The sequence below is a fragment of the Rhyacophila brunnea genome, unplaced genomic scaffold (assembly GCF_057557595.1).
Source record: "Rhyacophila brunnea isolate RB1 unplaced genomic scaffold, BYU_Rbru_1.0 scaffold_12, whole genome shotgun sequence".
Classification (NCBI taxonomy): Eukaryota; Metazoa; Arthropoda; class Insecta; order Trichoptera; family Rhyacophilidae; genus Rhyacophila; species Rhyacophila brunnea.
In genome coordinates, this window is record NW_028232774.1 from 25,711,394 (window position 1) to 25,728,896 (window position 17,503).

Genomic DNA, 17,503 nt, shown 5'->3' on the forward strand with positions numbered 1-17,503 from the left:
ACCATATTATTATTCATTATGTGTATGACATATTTGTCGAAATCGTAGCCGTAGACTATAATACTGAACTGTTCTTACACTTGTTAATCTGTCATCGACGCATTAGTCCAGCACCATTTCGTAAGTGTCATGGCGCCGCTCGAGTAAGCCGGCATTTTTTCAATGAAGAAATCTTGTTCGTGATTTCTTATCAGTTTTAGGCGACGAATGTTTATTTTTAGAGTCACATAAAATATTAGGTTCTGTCATAATCATTTTTGAACTTGACTCCGATTTTTTACTACTCTATTTGTGTATGTTTGACTGACATTTATTACGATTTATTGATGCTTGAAATAACAACGCGCACTGTTGTACTAAGTCGGGATTCGTAACGCTTAGAAAGGGTTAAATGCATTAAATATATTTTCTCCTCCGGTTCGTTCCTTCAGTGATAAAATTGTTAATAATTCTTCTGAAGCAGACATATCTCCAAAAACCAATCGAATAAAAACAACGCATAGTTGTGCAATATCTGTGTAATCTACAAATTGCAAGGATAGGAATTGACATTTATTAATGTTTTCCTGTAGGATTTCTTTCAAGTTTAAGCTTCACTTGTGTTCTTCGCATGCCTGTACTTCTTGATAATGATATGTCATTGATTGACATTATTTCAGTTTTATTTTTAAATTTTTTAAATAATGCCTCCCCGGCTTTATAAAACCCTCTTTCTATAATTCACCATCTTCGAAGGGTTTCTTATGTTTCATTAAAACATCTGCTACTACCAAAGAATTTTAAGAGCTGGAACGTCGAGTAGTATTATGTCTGCGATCGACGCATTGGCCATCCCTGTATTATACAATAAATGTATATGTATACAGTATCGATAGAGGTCAAAAATAATAAAAAAAGTATTTCATCGAAATTAACAGATTATTTTTATTCAGATCAACTAACATCAACAACTGCCTTATATTTATTAAACAATGAATAATTACCGTGATGCACTTACACAATACTGAATGGATATCCTATTGTCGTTGTTGAATACAGGACACAGCGAATTTTCGGTTCCACAACCGACCGTTGAGTGAATGCATTCATGTTATTGCAATCTCATCGTCAGTGTTAGTATAATGATAAAAATAATCAATTAATCATTAAATTTAAATTAAATTCAAAGTAAACAATAACTGAATATTAGCGTGTAATAACAGATTGTTTTCATGATAGTATCTGATAAGGATGACAATCTTTCGAATGTTTATTAAGTAGTCATTTACAATTTCTACGATATTATAATACTCCATTTACATATGCATGGATTTACTGCTGGCAGTACATATTATCGCAGCAATAACAAAAAAATACAAGTGAAAACACTTATTATCTTACAAGTTGCAAGACTGCATGCATGGATCAAAAAAGTTCAGCGGCTTCTAAATTTTCATGTGACTGTTGAAACTTGGACGATATCTGCGCATGCGCAGTAGAAATATAGTGGCGAACCCAACGGAAAAAATAAGAACTACATCGCATTTTAACGTAAACTGATTTTCACAACCTGACAGATAGCACCCGCACAACAACAGCGCGTCTTGATTATGCTTGAAGAATGATATTAACGAAATAGTCAGCATTTTCACGTGTCAACAGTTATTATCACGATAGTGTAATTTACACACTATCGGTGCCAGTAAATCCATGCACGTGTACAGGCACTATTATAATGGAACAATTTAACCATGATCATGTGCAGACGCGATTTCTTTAAGTGCGCAGCATAGGGCAAATGTAATTATTGTTACGACTGTTTTCATAGACTTTATTTAGATCAACAATATTGCATTACTTTCTCTCACTTGGCGCCGCCCCTTTAACTATGTCTAGTTTTCAGTTAGAATTATCAAACCTCATGGTAATGTGGTGTTTATACTTTATGCTTTCAAGTTTTATAAATATTTCAAATACATAATATTAATATAGTGTAGGGCATGGGCGCGGAACCATTTCTCATCGGAAGGCTGCAATAAGTTCGCTGTAACCTAATGAAGCCACATTCAAGAAACTTCAATTAGATGCAATTCAAAATGTTCCATCATATTGCAAAAATTCTACTACTGTATACTAACATTAAAAAAATGCAAAATTAGGATGATCCACATGTTCCCTACCTATGGTGTAGGATTGTTAAAATTTGGTTCTCAACGTTCCGTAAAAAAAGGAAAATTATTGTATCACACATATTATTCACATTCTAAAACTATAATGTCTATTGTATTCAGTGGGGTGACTGAAATTTTTCCAATCACGCAACTGCTCGCGATGCAATTTGTCCATCGTCTGCTTCAGTTGATGAAGATTCAAAAGGTGATCTGGCATGATTCTGAAAATTGATAATAAATTTGCTGTTGTAAATGAGAAGTAAACAAAATACTTTTTTTCACTAATTATTGAGAGGGTACTGTGAGTGAAACACAAAAATTTGCAACTAACACATGTTTTCATAATAATTAATATTGTATGAATCTTTCAAAAGATAGTAATTTTTATATGAATATAAAATATTTTTATATTTAAATTTGTTTATTTTTCCAATTTTCAAGGGTTATTTTATGAACAAAAGCGGTAATAGTCTCTTTTTTAGATCATAATAACATTTAACTATAGATAACCTATTCTGTTTGTTGATTTATTTTGAAATTCAATCTCTAACGAGACAATTTACATTAAAAATATTACTTCGCAAGACGTCTGTCCAACTGTGTATCAGATTCATCAGACGGACGACGCTTCGTTAAGTGGTATGACATTGATTCCGCAACAAAAATTTCAACACGCTATATAGTAATTTTAAACACAAAATTGCTAAATTATGACTTAAAAACTCTGTTCTCTCCCTTAAAATATAAATCAAGCCACTGAATAATTATCCCAGCACGAAAATAGTAACAGAAAACCGCAATACGAATCTATTTCATGAAATCACATATGCATATGAAGCGCCTAGTTTCAAATCCCCCTAAAACGATTTTAGAAAGATTTTGAATTATATATGTATTTAGAAGGATATTTTTGTTCCTATGATGGCCAAAGATTGAATTTTCAAAAACGCCAAAAACCGTCAATACGTATGATAAAAAATTTGGGTAAATTTCAAAACCCGCTAAAATGGTTGGGTGTGGTTTTCAAATACCCCTAAAATGGATAAGCCAAAATACTCTTTAGAATGTATGAATTAAATATTAAATACATAAAGTTCACAGATTTAATAGATGTATGAGTTTTTCTCATTTTTCTCAAAACTACCTGATATGTCGACTTCTTCAATTTTCAAGATGCCTTTGTCTTTGACTATCATGAAGCGGACATAGTCGTATAATGTAATTTATATCATCGTTGTCACTTCAACATTCACATTTAGAATCATTATTCATACCTCGGTGAGCTATGGATGCTGAAAGATTGTAATGATTACTTCTACAGAGATTAATTGTTTCAATTCCCTTCCCTATCAAGCATTTTATGTGCGTACCAGGGTTTCATCTTACTACTGTAAGGCTCAGTTCAGACACGGCGGTTTGATCCGCGTGAAGTCAATTTGAACTAGCTTCTGTATCCGCTAGTCAACTGCAAAAAATGGATCCCGCGCGGAATCCGAAAGCTAGTACAAATTGACTCCGGGCGGAATCCGCCGTGTCTGAACCGAGCCTAATACGATTGAGAATATGTTTTGCCTTTACTTATGTTTTAGTTTTAGCTGTACTATTCTGAAATAATGCAAAAAAGTATGTAGGTATATGGTATGAAAAGATTATCTATGCTACTCTCAACAGTTGGCATTTTCGCTGTACTGTTGTTTGTTGGGTTGGTGTTTGCATTTATAATACAAATAATATAATGAAATAAATCAACTGACCAGTTTTGCGGCTCGTTCTTCCAAAATGTTATAAGCAACATGATTGATGATGATTCCAGTTGGTAGGGCGACACCTTGGAATCTGTACAGCATGTCGGACGGCTCCTGGCCATCTTGCTTCTTCATCTGATGCACGGCCGCGATGGTAGCTCGCCCGACCAATCCCAGATTTCCGACCATGGGCCCACGGGAAATGTCTATGTGGTCACCGACCCGGTATAATGTCACATATCCTGAAAATCACAGAGTATTTAGTTGCATTTTAATAAGATCACAGTTTAAGTCACCAAAGGGGAGATTCACTATAGAATTATGGAGAGCACAATATGTTCAAAGAAGGAAGGGTGGTGGAGTATTTGCGTGAGACCCGTACGGCATACGTGATGATAAGTATTAGATACTAGAGAGAATATGTAGCTGTAACAACTGAGGTTGACAAAAGAAGACAGTCTTGGAATGCTAGCATGCGAGAGGAAACAGCTTTCAAACTTCAGTGATCTGATACGAACTGAAACAACACACTTCAACGGGTCTGGAGATATCGAAAAACGAAAACAGCATCATGAATAAAATAATCTATATGGAATTATACATGAGGGCTCTAAACGGCAGTTTACATTTTTGAGAAATGATGGTAAGTCAATAATTAAAATGTCTGATTTCTCTTTTATAGGTATACTTTCAAAATAAAGTATTAAAAAATGTTATATATTATTAGTATATAAGCAACATTTAAAAAAAAAATACTTTTATATATCGTATAAAAATACTCGAAATGGAAAATTTTACGTACCGGAGCGCTCGTTAATTTTCTGAAAATATTAAAATAGTTACATATCTAATTTTATGTGTTTTATACAAATAAATGTGTTAGATTTTCGTTATATGGCCATTCTAGTTCAAATGGTAAAAATATATTTTCCACGAGACAGAACGACAATGTTGGTGATTTTACGACCCAGTTTGGCACTCCGGTGCACTCCTGTCCATTTCGAGCGCTGTTTATAAAGCATACATATAAAATATAAAACATTTTTAAAGACTTTTCTACTTGTATTATGAATTTGACATTTCTAGCATTTTTGTTGTATTCCGAAATATAATTAATAGATCGAAATATTATTTAAAATCATTGCAAAAAAACATGTAAAAAGAGTATCTCCATCTAGCCAGCGTATTTTTGGCCGGCCTAATCTTCTGCACCCCATTGGATTAGTCCATATTAATATCTGCCTGTTTATTGTCATGTGCGCATAAGGCAAGAAGAGAATCAGGTGTATTTAAATTAATCTTACTGACCTTCATCTTTCTTAGCGATGCCCGGAATCTGTTTGGTCTTGTGCTCGTTGTCCTGGAATATAGCGAGGGCCACATCCTTAGGCGCGCGCAGCCTGTCCAGGGGCAGGTCCTGACGGGCCAGTTTGACCAGTGACGCGCTCAGGGAGCGCAACTCCAGCTGTGACGGTTTCCAGTCCTCCAGACCTCTCAGCTGCGCATCGTACACGAATGAACCCGAGCGTACTGCAAACATGTCAAACATTATACATCTCTATTGCGCAGCTGATATGTATGCCTGAATAAATGCTGCTGTTAGAAGTCAGATTCTTTTTCTTGGCGCTAGAAGCCCATTATTATCTTGGTATCCGCCTCCACCCAAGTCTATCTAAAGCTGAGGCGAATGGCGGAGGTAGGCGGTTCACTGTGCACATAAATAGTGTACACTAAACTTTGTCAGTCAAACGTAGTTGTTTTCATTGAACTAAGACTACAATGTGTAGATAGTATTTGTTAGTTTTTAAATTCAATTAAACCCTACCTAACCAAGCCATCGTAGATAATAGTCAAAAAATATTTTATAGATAGAAGAATATTTTTTATCAATTATGGTTTGGTTAGGCAGGGCTTAAGGCCATTGGACCCGTTTTTTCCTGTCTTCTCAGAATCGTGGAAATGGCAAGGACGTTTAACACGAATTGACACATAATAAACACTTTATTTATTTAAAATCTAATAAATAATATTCAAATAACACTTTTTGTGTCATTAAAATTTTCTGATTCGCTTTACTTTTTAAAATAAATGACAAATAGTCGGTCCTGTTTTCGAAATTGGCCAAAACGACTGTCACGCCACAGTGAATTTTTGAACTTAATAATAGTTTTGCAGGTATATATTGTATGAAAGAAATGGGTAAAACAATACATTTCATTGATTAACTCACGTACTTTTTTTAATTTCAGAAAAATAAAGATTTTAAAGCCATTTTAGTTTGAGTATACATCAGCCAATTTTGAATGATTTTTTCTCACAAAATAATATATACTGCACAATAAAAATATTTTTTTATTATAATATAACATTTCCGTAATACTATAAATAATAATTAACAATGAAAAAATAAATAAAACCCTATAAATTCGGTACAATTAGTGACGCTATATTACCAAAACACGTCGTACGTTTTCATGTATTTATCCTATTTTCAGACAATTTAGATATATAATTATTTTGCAAAATTAACAAAAAGAGACCATTTGATCGATTAATCCATATAATTTTTCTAATTTCTCATTTCTAACCTTAGTAGGCTTCTAAATTTCAACGGGTGAGGACGTCTTTTTTTTCCTCATAGAAAAATGACCTTTACTCGCATTGCAGTAACAATCAAATTGGCAAGACCACATGACGTAGACCAGGTGTTATAATTTGTGTTGACAAATCAAACATCATAAAATACCAGTGAATGTCAAACTGAGAAAAATGTAGTTATATTATATTATTTATTATCTTGTAATACAAATGGTTGCAGCATGTGAGATATTGTAAGATAATTGAATCTTATAACCACGATGGCTACAAAGAAGTCCTAAAGGTATTCGTTCGGTGCAACATTTATAAAAAAAAATATTTTGGACTTGAGCAGTTTAGATAAAATATAGGTGGACTTTAATTATTTTGATAAATACCTACTTGGTTGGGCTTTAAACGATTTGAAAAACTTTGCATGTACTTAATACAGTTTTTATGTACCTGGGTCGCCATGTTTTGTTATTTTCAAAGGGACGTATCCAGGAGTATGTTTATTGGCATTATCAATAGAAACAAAATAATATTATTTTTCAAGGTCTATTTATTATCGATCTTAAGTGGTTTATGTCACAAATAGTAAATTTGTAGAAAATTTAAAGTAAAATACGTTTTCGAATGCTGTCATAGTAATGGCCACTGAAACATGTGTCATAATTTTCCTAATCGTCAAAATAATAATAAAATAAGTGTTTTGGGGCAGAAAATCACGTATATGTTTTATGATGTATGTATTTTTCAGATGGTTTGTGGTAAAATCTTTTTTTTTCATACTGCCACAATTCAACTATTCATAATTAATTGTTTGTTAAATTTTTCATTGTGCACTTTGACTTAATAGGTAGGTGATAAAGTTTTTACCTTACTTTATTGTATTAATTTATTGTTAAGTGAGAATTAGCTGCTTTCGTTGTCAGTGTGTATTTGATGAGTGCGCATAGTGCCTGACGATGTCGAAAGGCGAAACCAGGATCGCATAAAACGACTCAAATGAAATAGTACAAAACTTAAATCCATTAGAATTTAATATATTTAATGCCGAGTTGAATTGAATGGAATCACCTTAGGCATTTATTAGTAATTATTTAACACAAGTAAAAAATATATTGAGGTAAGAACCTAGTTCATTGAATAATAAAAACAATATTACTCTTTACATCACAACTGACAAGATTTATATGAATTGTATATTGCCTGAACTCATTGATCCTAGACTAACACGGTCGATGGATATAAGAAACCCTCAATATCATAATTATATTAGATGCTATCAATAGAAAAGAAAAAAAAATAAAAAATAATAAAAAATAATAATTTATAATAGTTATTCTAACACATTACATACCGTTAAGCCTGTACACTAATTAAAGAACCAATTATTAATTTTCTATACACACTAATGTTCCGAAATCCTCCGCGGCGACCAAAACGTACTGCCGTCAAATACACGTTATTATAATAATGGTTTCTTAAATCTTGATTGTTGCGTAATAAATTTAAAAAAAATTGTAAAAAGTTGTAAATATTCATTGAATTGCTTTCTTTTATGAGTCATGTTTTTATAATTCAATAAAAACGCAATAATAACAGAAATCTTTTATGCATCTTGTGAATGTTTTAAACTTATAATTTGTAATGTGAGCTCATGAAAAAATGAATAACTTTTGTATTCATACACACCGATATATATAAATAATATACCAATTTGAAACACCTCAGAAACATACATAAGTATTAGATTTTTTTTTGAAAAATATTTGAATTTGAACCCACAATATGATAGGTTCAAGAAAAGGTGTCACTTCACAAATTCAGCATATCAATAATATGAGGTTCTTATTTGGAGGTCTACTATTTTTATTCTTATAATTTATTCTACCTACCACAAAAATGTTTATAAAATTTGTTAGGAAAAAAAATATTATTAATTCAACACTTTTAAAACCTCTGATTTCGTATCTACTCCCAGAGAAGCTGTTTGTTTTTTTATGCGCGCTCCGCGTATTGCTATTTTGTTGTGGCTCTTACGTCAAATTTGATTCTTACGAATGAACCCATAGGCCTTAATGAATTTACCTAACCATGAAAAACTAACCAACAGCATCTGTAATATGTATTCTTAAGGGGGGGACATGCTCAGCGTAGGTCAAAATGGAGCTTTTATTCTATTTTCAAAGCATGATCCTGGACATTCTTTAAACATGTTAACGCGCGTGTTTGAACATGTACCTAACCGAAAAAAAAATCTTTTTTTTTAAACGGTACATGTTCAAACACGCGCGTTATCATGATCTTACTCCCTACTTCAGTTTTAGTTTGTCAATTTATGGCTACGGTCGTATGTTGTAGCTTAACCACTGGGGAATGCCAAAAGAAATGTCGTATTTGAAAAAAACACTACCTTATTCTTAAGTCAATAATTATTATAAAGCAATCATTATTCGCAGGATGTTTATCACATTTGAATGGTCAAAGACATAGCTTATAATCAGTATCTTTAGAATTATCTTCAAATGTGTTAATCTTGCCCATTTTTTGAATAATAAAATGCCTAATTCTTGTCAAATTTGGGATCACAGAGATTATCAATATAATTTTTAATCGTAAATATTTCACCATAATAATGTCGACATAAATTATACTGATGGTTTTATAAATGCGTTTAAAAATTAATAAATGTAAAAAATCTTAACACCACTGCACATTTATGTACTGAAATATGACTATATTCTAAAACATTAGAGCGAGAGGTTTAAAAGAATACTATTTTATGTAATAAAAATACTTTATGCAGTCATCAAATGTTTAAAATAAATATAAAGGATAATAAGGCTTCAAAATTATATAAATAGATTATCTACAATGTTTAAGGAATGTTCAGGATCATGCTTTGAAAATAGAAGTTCCATTTTGACCCATGCTGAGCACGTCCGCCCTTAAATCAATGAAAACAAAGAAGTATGACTGACAAAGTTTAGTGTTCACTATTTATGTCGAATTTTAACAGCCTTCCACTGATCTAAAGCTCCTTTCCTCCGGAATACTGAGGGTCTTTAAATTCATCTCTCCATATTGCAGGTCGACTGGGCTTTTTATTTTTGTCATGCGTGAATCGAATTGTCCATCTTAGGCCCAGCCATCTAAAGCAGCCCAATTGTATGGGCTCTTGTACACAATCTCATATCACATGCTAATCATGCACCGAACATTGTTTACGAGTGCAGTGATTCTTGGATTTAAATGCGTAGACTATTTTACATAAATCATGTGAGATGCACTGGAAATTTTTGTCTGTTTAATCGATATCGCAAAATCGAGGATTTACCATATTGACATTTTAAATTCAGTTGGAACAGTAAAGAAAATAAAATACCACTTCGGCATTTTGGGAGATATAATATGTAGCAATAAATGTAAAACATGTCTGAAACAGTTAAATCTTCTTTCCTGAATTTGTAGAAAAAAGGAATAAGTCAATGAAAAAATGAGAAGCAACCAAGTTATGGAAAAATGAAAATTTTGATTGAAAAAACCTACAAATAAGAGAAAATTATGCACATTTTTTATGTGCCAAAGTATGTTCGTGGTTTTGTTATGTTGTACAAAATATAAAAGAATTTCGTGACTACATTTAACAGGAATACGCTGGCGTAGACTAACCGTCTGGTGCAGGGAAGCTGTGAAGCTGTACTCCGTAGTCGTTTTTGAAAGCTGAAGAAATCACAGCTCCCAAGGCGAAGGAGCAGGTCCGCCAAAATGCTTTATTCAATAATTGAAGAGAGTCGGCCACCATAAAGTGTAACAACTGTAAAACAAATATAATAAGAAAATCAATGGCCATTGACCGATCAACATTGAAGTTATTAATAAGCACTGCCTCTAATATAAAATCTTTGTGTCCACTGGGACACATTAATGAAAGTCATTGATATTAAATGTATAAATAAGCGTTAAACCTCCAAAGTGCAGTTTTGAGTGAGCGGTCGGTGCATGTCCCATACAGTGGTGCCATCTATTAGGGCCAATGCACTTTTTTGCATGTGCACAGAGCCCAAATCTGAAATCAAATTGGATAATAAATGTTAGTTGATTTAGAAGAAGATTTAAAAACATCTAAAAATAAAGATTTTTCAACAATGACGTTTGTTGGCACTCATCACGCGAGCCACAACACGATATCGGTCCAAACCAGAAAAAAATACCTACCTGCAAAGAAAACTTTGTGTGAAAATGATAATCTACCGTGTTTTTTGGTTGTTGTTTGCTTTCGATTGCATTATGAAATGATCATTAGTGCTCTTTCTAAGTTTTTATAAGTACAGTACACATTTTGCTTAAAAAAGTACATTTTACATTGCAGTCAGTGATTCCCAACTAGAATCCGCGATACCCTGTTGCGAACTGTGTCTGGGGCAGGGACAATTTGAAACCACAGTATTTGGAAAACTGCGATGTGATAATAATATAAATGCGATTATCTCAGCTGTATCTAACCCGACTTAAGAATTTTTACTTGGAAATCAAATGTTGCCTGTACACGGCGAGTTTGGGTTGCAGGTCAATATGCAATGACGGTCATACAGATATATTTTGTATATAAATCCGAGAAATCAAAGTTAATATAATAAATCAAAAAAACTTTGGTGTTTATCCGTTTGTGATACAGACAGACCTGTAAGTGTCCATTTTTTATATAGTGTCGTTTTTTTTATTAAAATTTTAGGGTAGTTCAAAAATTATTTTCATTATAAAAATAAGAAAACATGGAAAGTTTTAAAACTATTAATTATGTGTATGGAAATTTTAATGTCTTTTCTTTGGCTCTTTTCCACTCATTGGGATTAGCTAGAAGCTTTCGAACATTACTCGAGTCCATTTCTATTGATTAAAATTAATAATTTTCCTTTGGAACTGCAACACCTTTATTTCGAAAAAAACTGACAGACATCCTCTATTTTAGAATGACGTCAGCACACAACCGCAAAGCCGGCAGCCATGATATTTTAAGTAGATTCTAGCTACTAGCTACTAGCTCTAGACTTAAAATAAAAAATATTTTCTTTTTAATGTTTTCAGATACATATTTATTCATTAATACAGTTGAAATTGTAAATTATCAAAAAATGTCTCAAATTGCAAGCTTTGTAATTTTCCGCTAGGTGCCTCTTTAAAAAAGGCTCAGTGAAGACTTCGCCTTAAGGTTGCGCAATTGAAGTTATAAAGAAAAAGTATGAGACACTTAGTAATTGAGTGGCAATAGTCATGCATGATTATCAAAATCAAACAGATAAATTGAGGTATTTACGTCAAATGGCCAACATGCAGTGATTACATTATACAATTTTATATACTAAAAAAATGCATTATTTTCAAAATAACGGTATTATAAAAAAAAATAATGAAAGTATATATGAGGGGTGTAGTTTCAAAAACAACTTATTCCACTTTTACATATTGTTGACAAACAACAAAAAACTGTTTACGGTGTTGATGTTACATATTTTTTTGTTATTTCTGTTGAAAATTGTAGTTTACACTTTGAAATGGAAATCTCAATGCTAAAAACTATGAAAATGTTCTTAAAAGTAGGTTTTTTCTAATATTGTATTTGGAGTAAGTTACTTTTGTTTCTGAAACTTGGAATAAGTTATATTTGAAACTAACACATTTGGAATAAATTGCGTTTGTAAAAACCACTAAAAAAATTGTCATGTTAAATGTTGCAGGAAAAGTCGTGAATATTCGTACCCATTCAAAATAATTATTCTGGGTTACTAATTTTAAAATATTTGAAATTAGTTAAATAAAATTGGTCATTCAAATTATTTCACTGTTTTGTGACATTTAGGCATAGGGACATCCTATTAAAATGGTTTTGATACAAAATAATATTTTTGAAGTTATACTTCTTTTGGCGCGTTTAGTAGAGGGTACAATAATTGAGAGCTGCGCGCGCACACCGTTACGAAAGTGCGACATAATCACGTGATCGGGGTATTATCACCATACGGAATGAAGCGACAAGATAATTTTAAGCCAGCGGCACTCCAATAAGCGGCCTCTTTTCTTGAGTGTGTAATTTAACAAGATAATTAAAATAGTAATATTAAATAATATTAATAATCACGGAATGAAGTAATAAAATAATTTTAAACTAGCGACGCTCCAATAAGCGTCCCCTTTTCTGAGTGTGTAAATTAACAAGATAATTAAAATAGTAATAGTAAATAATATTAATAAATACAAAATGAAGCAACAAGATAATTTTAAACCAGCGGTACTCCAATAAGCGGCCCCCTTTTCTCGAGTGTGTAATTTAATAAGATAATTAAAATAGTAAGATTGAATAATATTAATAATTACAAAATAGCGCAATAAAATAATTTTAAATCAGCGACGCTCCAATAAGCGTCCCCTTTTCTGAGTGTGTAAATTAACAAGATAATTAAAATAGTAATAGTAAATAATATTAATAAATACAAAATAAAGCAACAAGATAATTTTAAACCAGCGGTACTCCAATAAGGGGCCCTTTTTCTCGAGTGTGTAATTTAATAAGATAATTAAAATAGTAATATTGAATAATATTAATAATTACAGAATAACGCAATAAAATAATTTTAAACCAGTGGCACTCCAATAAGTGGCCCGTTTTTTCGAGTGTTTAATTTAACAAGATAATTAAAACCTTCATAATAAATATATATATATATATATAAATATATAGACAGTAATATGAATAAGAAATTTAATGTCCAAGAGATAATTGTACTCTAAAATTAGGGGATTAAAATGAAGATTTAATTTATAAAGTGTAGGTACCATGTGTTTATTATTAAAGAATACAAACTACTCCAAACTTTCGAAATGTTCCATTTCAACTTCCTACCAATAAGACAAACAATTTGGATAGTTCGATGAACGAAAGAATTTTTTTTATTTATTTTATGAACCTGATTCTAAGTCACCACGTTTTGTTTTGTTACGCCAAAGAAGTATAACTTCTAACGCGCACGCGCGTATATAAGTACACGCACCGATTTTGTATTATTATAACAAAAACAACAAACATTAGTTAGGAAATAGTACTCAAACAATATTATAATATTATATAATATAAAGAAAGTGTTATTTTACAATGAGAATTAGGTAAGTAAATAATTTATAATAATATTATATAAAAAAATATATGAGTAGTTATAACCTAACCCGTGATACTCAAATTACGAAATAACATAAAATTGCTAAGACACTTGTCACCGAAGCAAGCTTCTGTTGACTTTTTGTTTAAATATATATTAAACAATATTACTTATCCTCATTTGAGAATAAATTTTACGGCCCTCGGACGAAAAATAATTAAAATATCAATAAATTAACACGACGTGCAATTAATGTTGATGCATAGGAATTCGTGAAGACGCCCGAAATATTTTCAAACATACGATTGTTAAAAATCGCATTACGAAAGTCTTAGTAGTTAGTACCATTAATAATATTATTTATTTCTGATGAACGGATTCTTTAAATAAAAATATTGTGACTTCCTTCGCTGTGCGTATAGATATAGTAAAAATGCCAATTATTACAGAATAAGGAATTATCACAATAAAACAAAGTATAAGTGGTTAATCAAATTTAAATAGTTATAGATAGACTAAAAATACTTATCCTATATACTTAGTAAACTGAAAGCATTAATAATTTAGTGCCATGGTACCAATGATAGTTTTTTCGCTTGAAAATAATACTTAAATAATTATAATAATATCTATGTACTTCCAAAAATAACACGAAAACTTGGCCAAATCAGCATTAAAATTCTCCAAAGTGGATAATTTTGTTCCGTACCTACCCGTGTTTTATAAAAACTTTTCATCAAACCCCAAAATATTCCATACAATTCAACAAACATTCGTTCACTTTCTGGAAATTATGTGTTTTCTCTCACTTATTTATTTAGAGTACATTGACAGTAACATAAGGAACTTACTGTCGAATTTTGACGATATTTCTTTTTCATTTTTCCGTGTGACGTATTCGTTTTCTGGCATTTTCGGGTATTACAGGTGAAGCTTGCACATCCATGATGATATTAAACAACTAATAATTATATTAATTGGCTTGTAACACTGTTTTTTCATCTAAAATTTGGTGAGCAATTTCGTACCGTGTTTACTGTTTAACTGAAAGACGCCATTGCAAATGCAGTCTTCCTATTGGTAAATTTGGAATAAGTGAAAAATGGTTTGCGACACTCCTGGAATAAGTTTCTTTTGTAACCAATAGCGATTTTGAAATTGATTTTTCTACTAGATTGAATGCTATTAGGTCGTTATATACAAAAAATACTTGTTCAAAAACTTCTCCTTTAGATTTTGGCATTCATAACTCATTTTCGTCAAGTAGTGGAGTAAGTTGTTTTTGAAACTACACGCCTCATATTATACCTTGATGATTTCACTTAAAAATTGTTTTTTTTTTAATTATTAAATATTTATATATAAGTAAATGTATTTTGTTTAAAATTTAATTAATAAATAGATTCCACAAAAATTAATGTTTCATTTTTCTCCTGGCTGTTCTGTTTTGTCATGTTCTGTTATGTCCGGTCACCGTTCCTGATACTTTGATAGATTTTTGAAAAGAGTATCACTTGCACTACTGTAACTATAATCAATTAAAACATGAATTTAGTGGCCAGTAGGGAGTAGGGGGGTGGCATTTGTCCGGCTTTGATACCAAACTACTCAAGTATTAGTGTATCAATATCGTTCAAGTATACCCTACTTAAAAACAATTTAAACACTATCGGTGTATTATCTCCGCGAACCTAACCTTTACCGTTTCTGACGCTTGGCACAAACTCTATGTACTTACATAGATACGTTCGATGACAGTTTGAAACATTTTAATACTGCAGTTTGAACTGATCCAAGGTGTGGCCGCTGACGTACAGTTTTTGACAGAAGTATGCTCAACCTGGGAGGTTTGAACTCGCCGTGTATGGACAGCTATTGAGCTGATAAAATAGTTGTTCATAATTATGTCATAAGTAAGTTTTCCATTTTTAATTTACAGACCGAGAGCAGTTTCAATGACAAATAAGCATTTTCAGTTACTTAATACGATATTGTTTTGTTTGGCATTTTGTGTTTGAGCCAGTAAAAATACCAAGTATAATATTTTAATTTTGGACATCCAGTAATGGTAGATACTTACGTCTCGCACAGTCAAAGGGTGTCGACATGTCTTTATTCATGATTAAAGTTGTTTCTTTAGGGAGTCCTACATATTTTACTTCTATTTTCTCTATTCTTCCTACAGCCTCCGTTTGTCTCTTTTGTTCCAAGCTAAAAAGATGGTTTCTTCTTTCGATTGCTTCATTTGAGCTTGAATATCCTGAAAGTAAATACCTCTATAATAAACATACAGAATTATTAAGAAATCATTACAGTTGAACTCGGTTATTATGATCTCGGACATAGCGAAATCTCAGATGTAATAAGGAAACATTCATTGACATTTGGGTATATGATTTTCTCCATACATTTATTTACTGTTATAAATGAGCAACTTATCGGATATAGCGAGCTAAAATACTGTTAATGTGTCGATCGTTTAAAAACATTTCGACCCTAAGCAATAAAATCAGATCAGACAGGATGCCGCCAGGGTCGGATTACGTTTATGACACTAGTTAAGTGTCTAAGTACCTACCTAATTGGTGTTTAGCCGACAATAATAAAAAGTATCCACGCATATGGTTGAAAAATCCAAGGTTTGTGAAGTTCGTAGGTACCTACCAGCGTTCATTACAATAAACAACTTCTTTTGTAGTTTATGAATGCCATACTTGTTTCGGGGATTTTTACGATGGTTTTCAGATTTTTATTTTCGACTTTTTTTGTAATGGTGATCGCTCATTTAAAAATACCTATTCTCTGATATAACGAGTAACGCTTATAACGAGCAAATTCAGAGTCAGTCCCATCTTCCTCGTAATAACCAAGTTGGAATGTATATTATATTATTTGGGGCTTAGCTGAAAAAATATGCCTTATACTAGATATTTAATATGTAGGTACCTATACAACATTTTGACATGTAAAATTTATGAAATGTTGTCAATATAAACTAATATGGGAAACAGAAAATGTATATTGGAAGAGTAACGTAATATTTTTATTCATACGGGTACCTTGAAGTACTGTTGAAATATACCAATTACTTTTCATGATCTAACCTAAAATTTGTTCACATTACTTTAACATAATAATTATAAGTCTTACTTTTGTGAAGATTTTGAGCACCCAAGCACTCATTGAAAGTGGTGTTAGTTTTTCTGGTTATAAATGCAATACTTCTCTTCATTTTATTAACGAAACAAGTCTTTCCGACAGAAAACGGATAAAATTGCAATCATAGACTAATATTTTATGTATATTATCTATGCTCAGAACACTGAACTTATGACAGCTGTGAAATGTTGTCTTCTTCTTCATCTATTAAAAAACTTTTTCAAAATAATTATTTATTGACATTGCACACAGTCTAATCTCTTTGATTGACTCTGACAAAATAATAATAAATTGTATTCCACAATCGTAAAAATGTTAGCCAAAGAGATTAGATTGTGGAGAGTGAACATATTAATATCATAATTTTCATACGAAGCAATACGAAACAGAAAAAAGTCTGTTGGTACTACTGTAAGCGGCTACTTCACTCAGTGTTGCCATGTCTACTGAAATTTTTGTCGGGTAAAGAAGAAATTATGATATTTGTGATGAATAATAGTCACTTTTTACATGATTTTTTAAAAGACACTTGTGAGATTATGTCAATTTGCACGCTTTCACCAAATACAATCGTTGAATTTCATACATTTTTGTCAATCTACTGATATTTTGAAGAAAAAATCAAAAAATCTACTTAATTTTGAAAATTTTAGTTGGCAGCACTGACTTCACTATCGTTTGCTTTTATGCCAGCGCTCAATTGGCGAGCCAA

At 31.7% G+C, this 17,503-nt stretch overlaps 1 protein-coding gene across 1 annotated transcript; it reads right to left on the bottom strand.

The window, feature by feature from the left end:
* Positions 1–899: 899 nt before the first annotated feature.
* mRpL39 (mitochondrial ribosomal protein L39) lies at positions 900–16,921 on the bottom strand. Its single transcript, XM_085961094.1, has 7 exons — positions 16,783–16,921; positions 15,713–15,892; positions 10,447–10,547; positions 10,151–10,295; positions 5,204–5,425; positions 3,905–4,137; positions 900–2,371 (listed from the first exon to the last, which is right to left on the bottom strand). The coding sequence occupies exons 1-7, from the start codon at positions 16,862–16,864 to the stop codon at positions 2,294–2,296; spliced, it is 1,041 nt and encodes a 346-aa protein (XP_085817220.1). The 5' UTR covers positions 16,865–16,921; the 3' UTR covers positions 900–2,293.
* Positions 16,922–17,503: the final 582 nt, after the last annotated feature.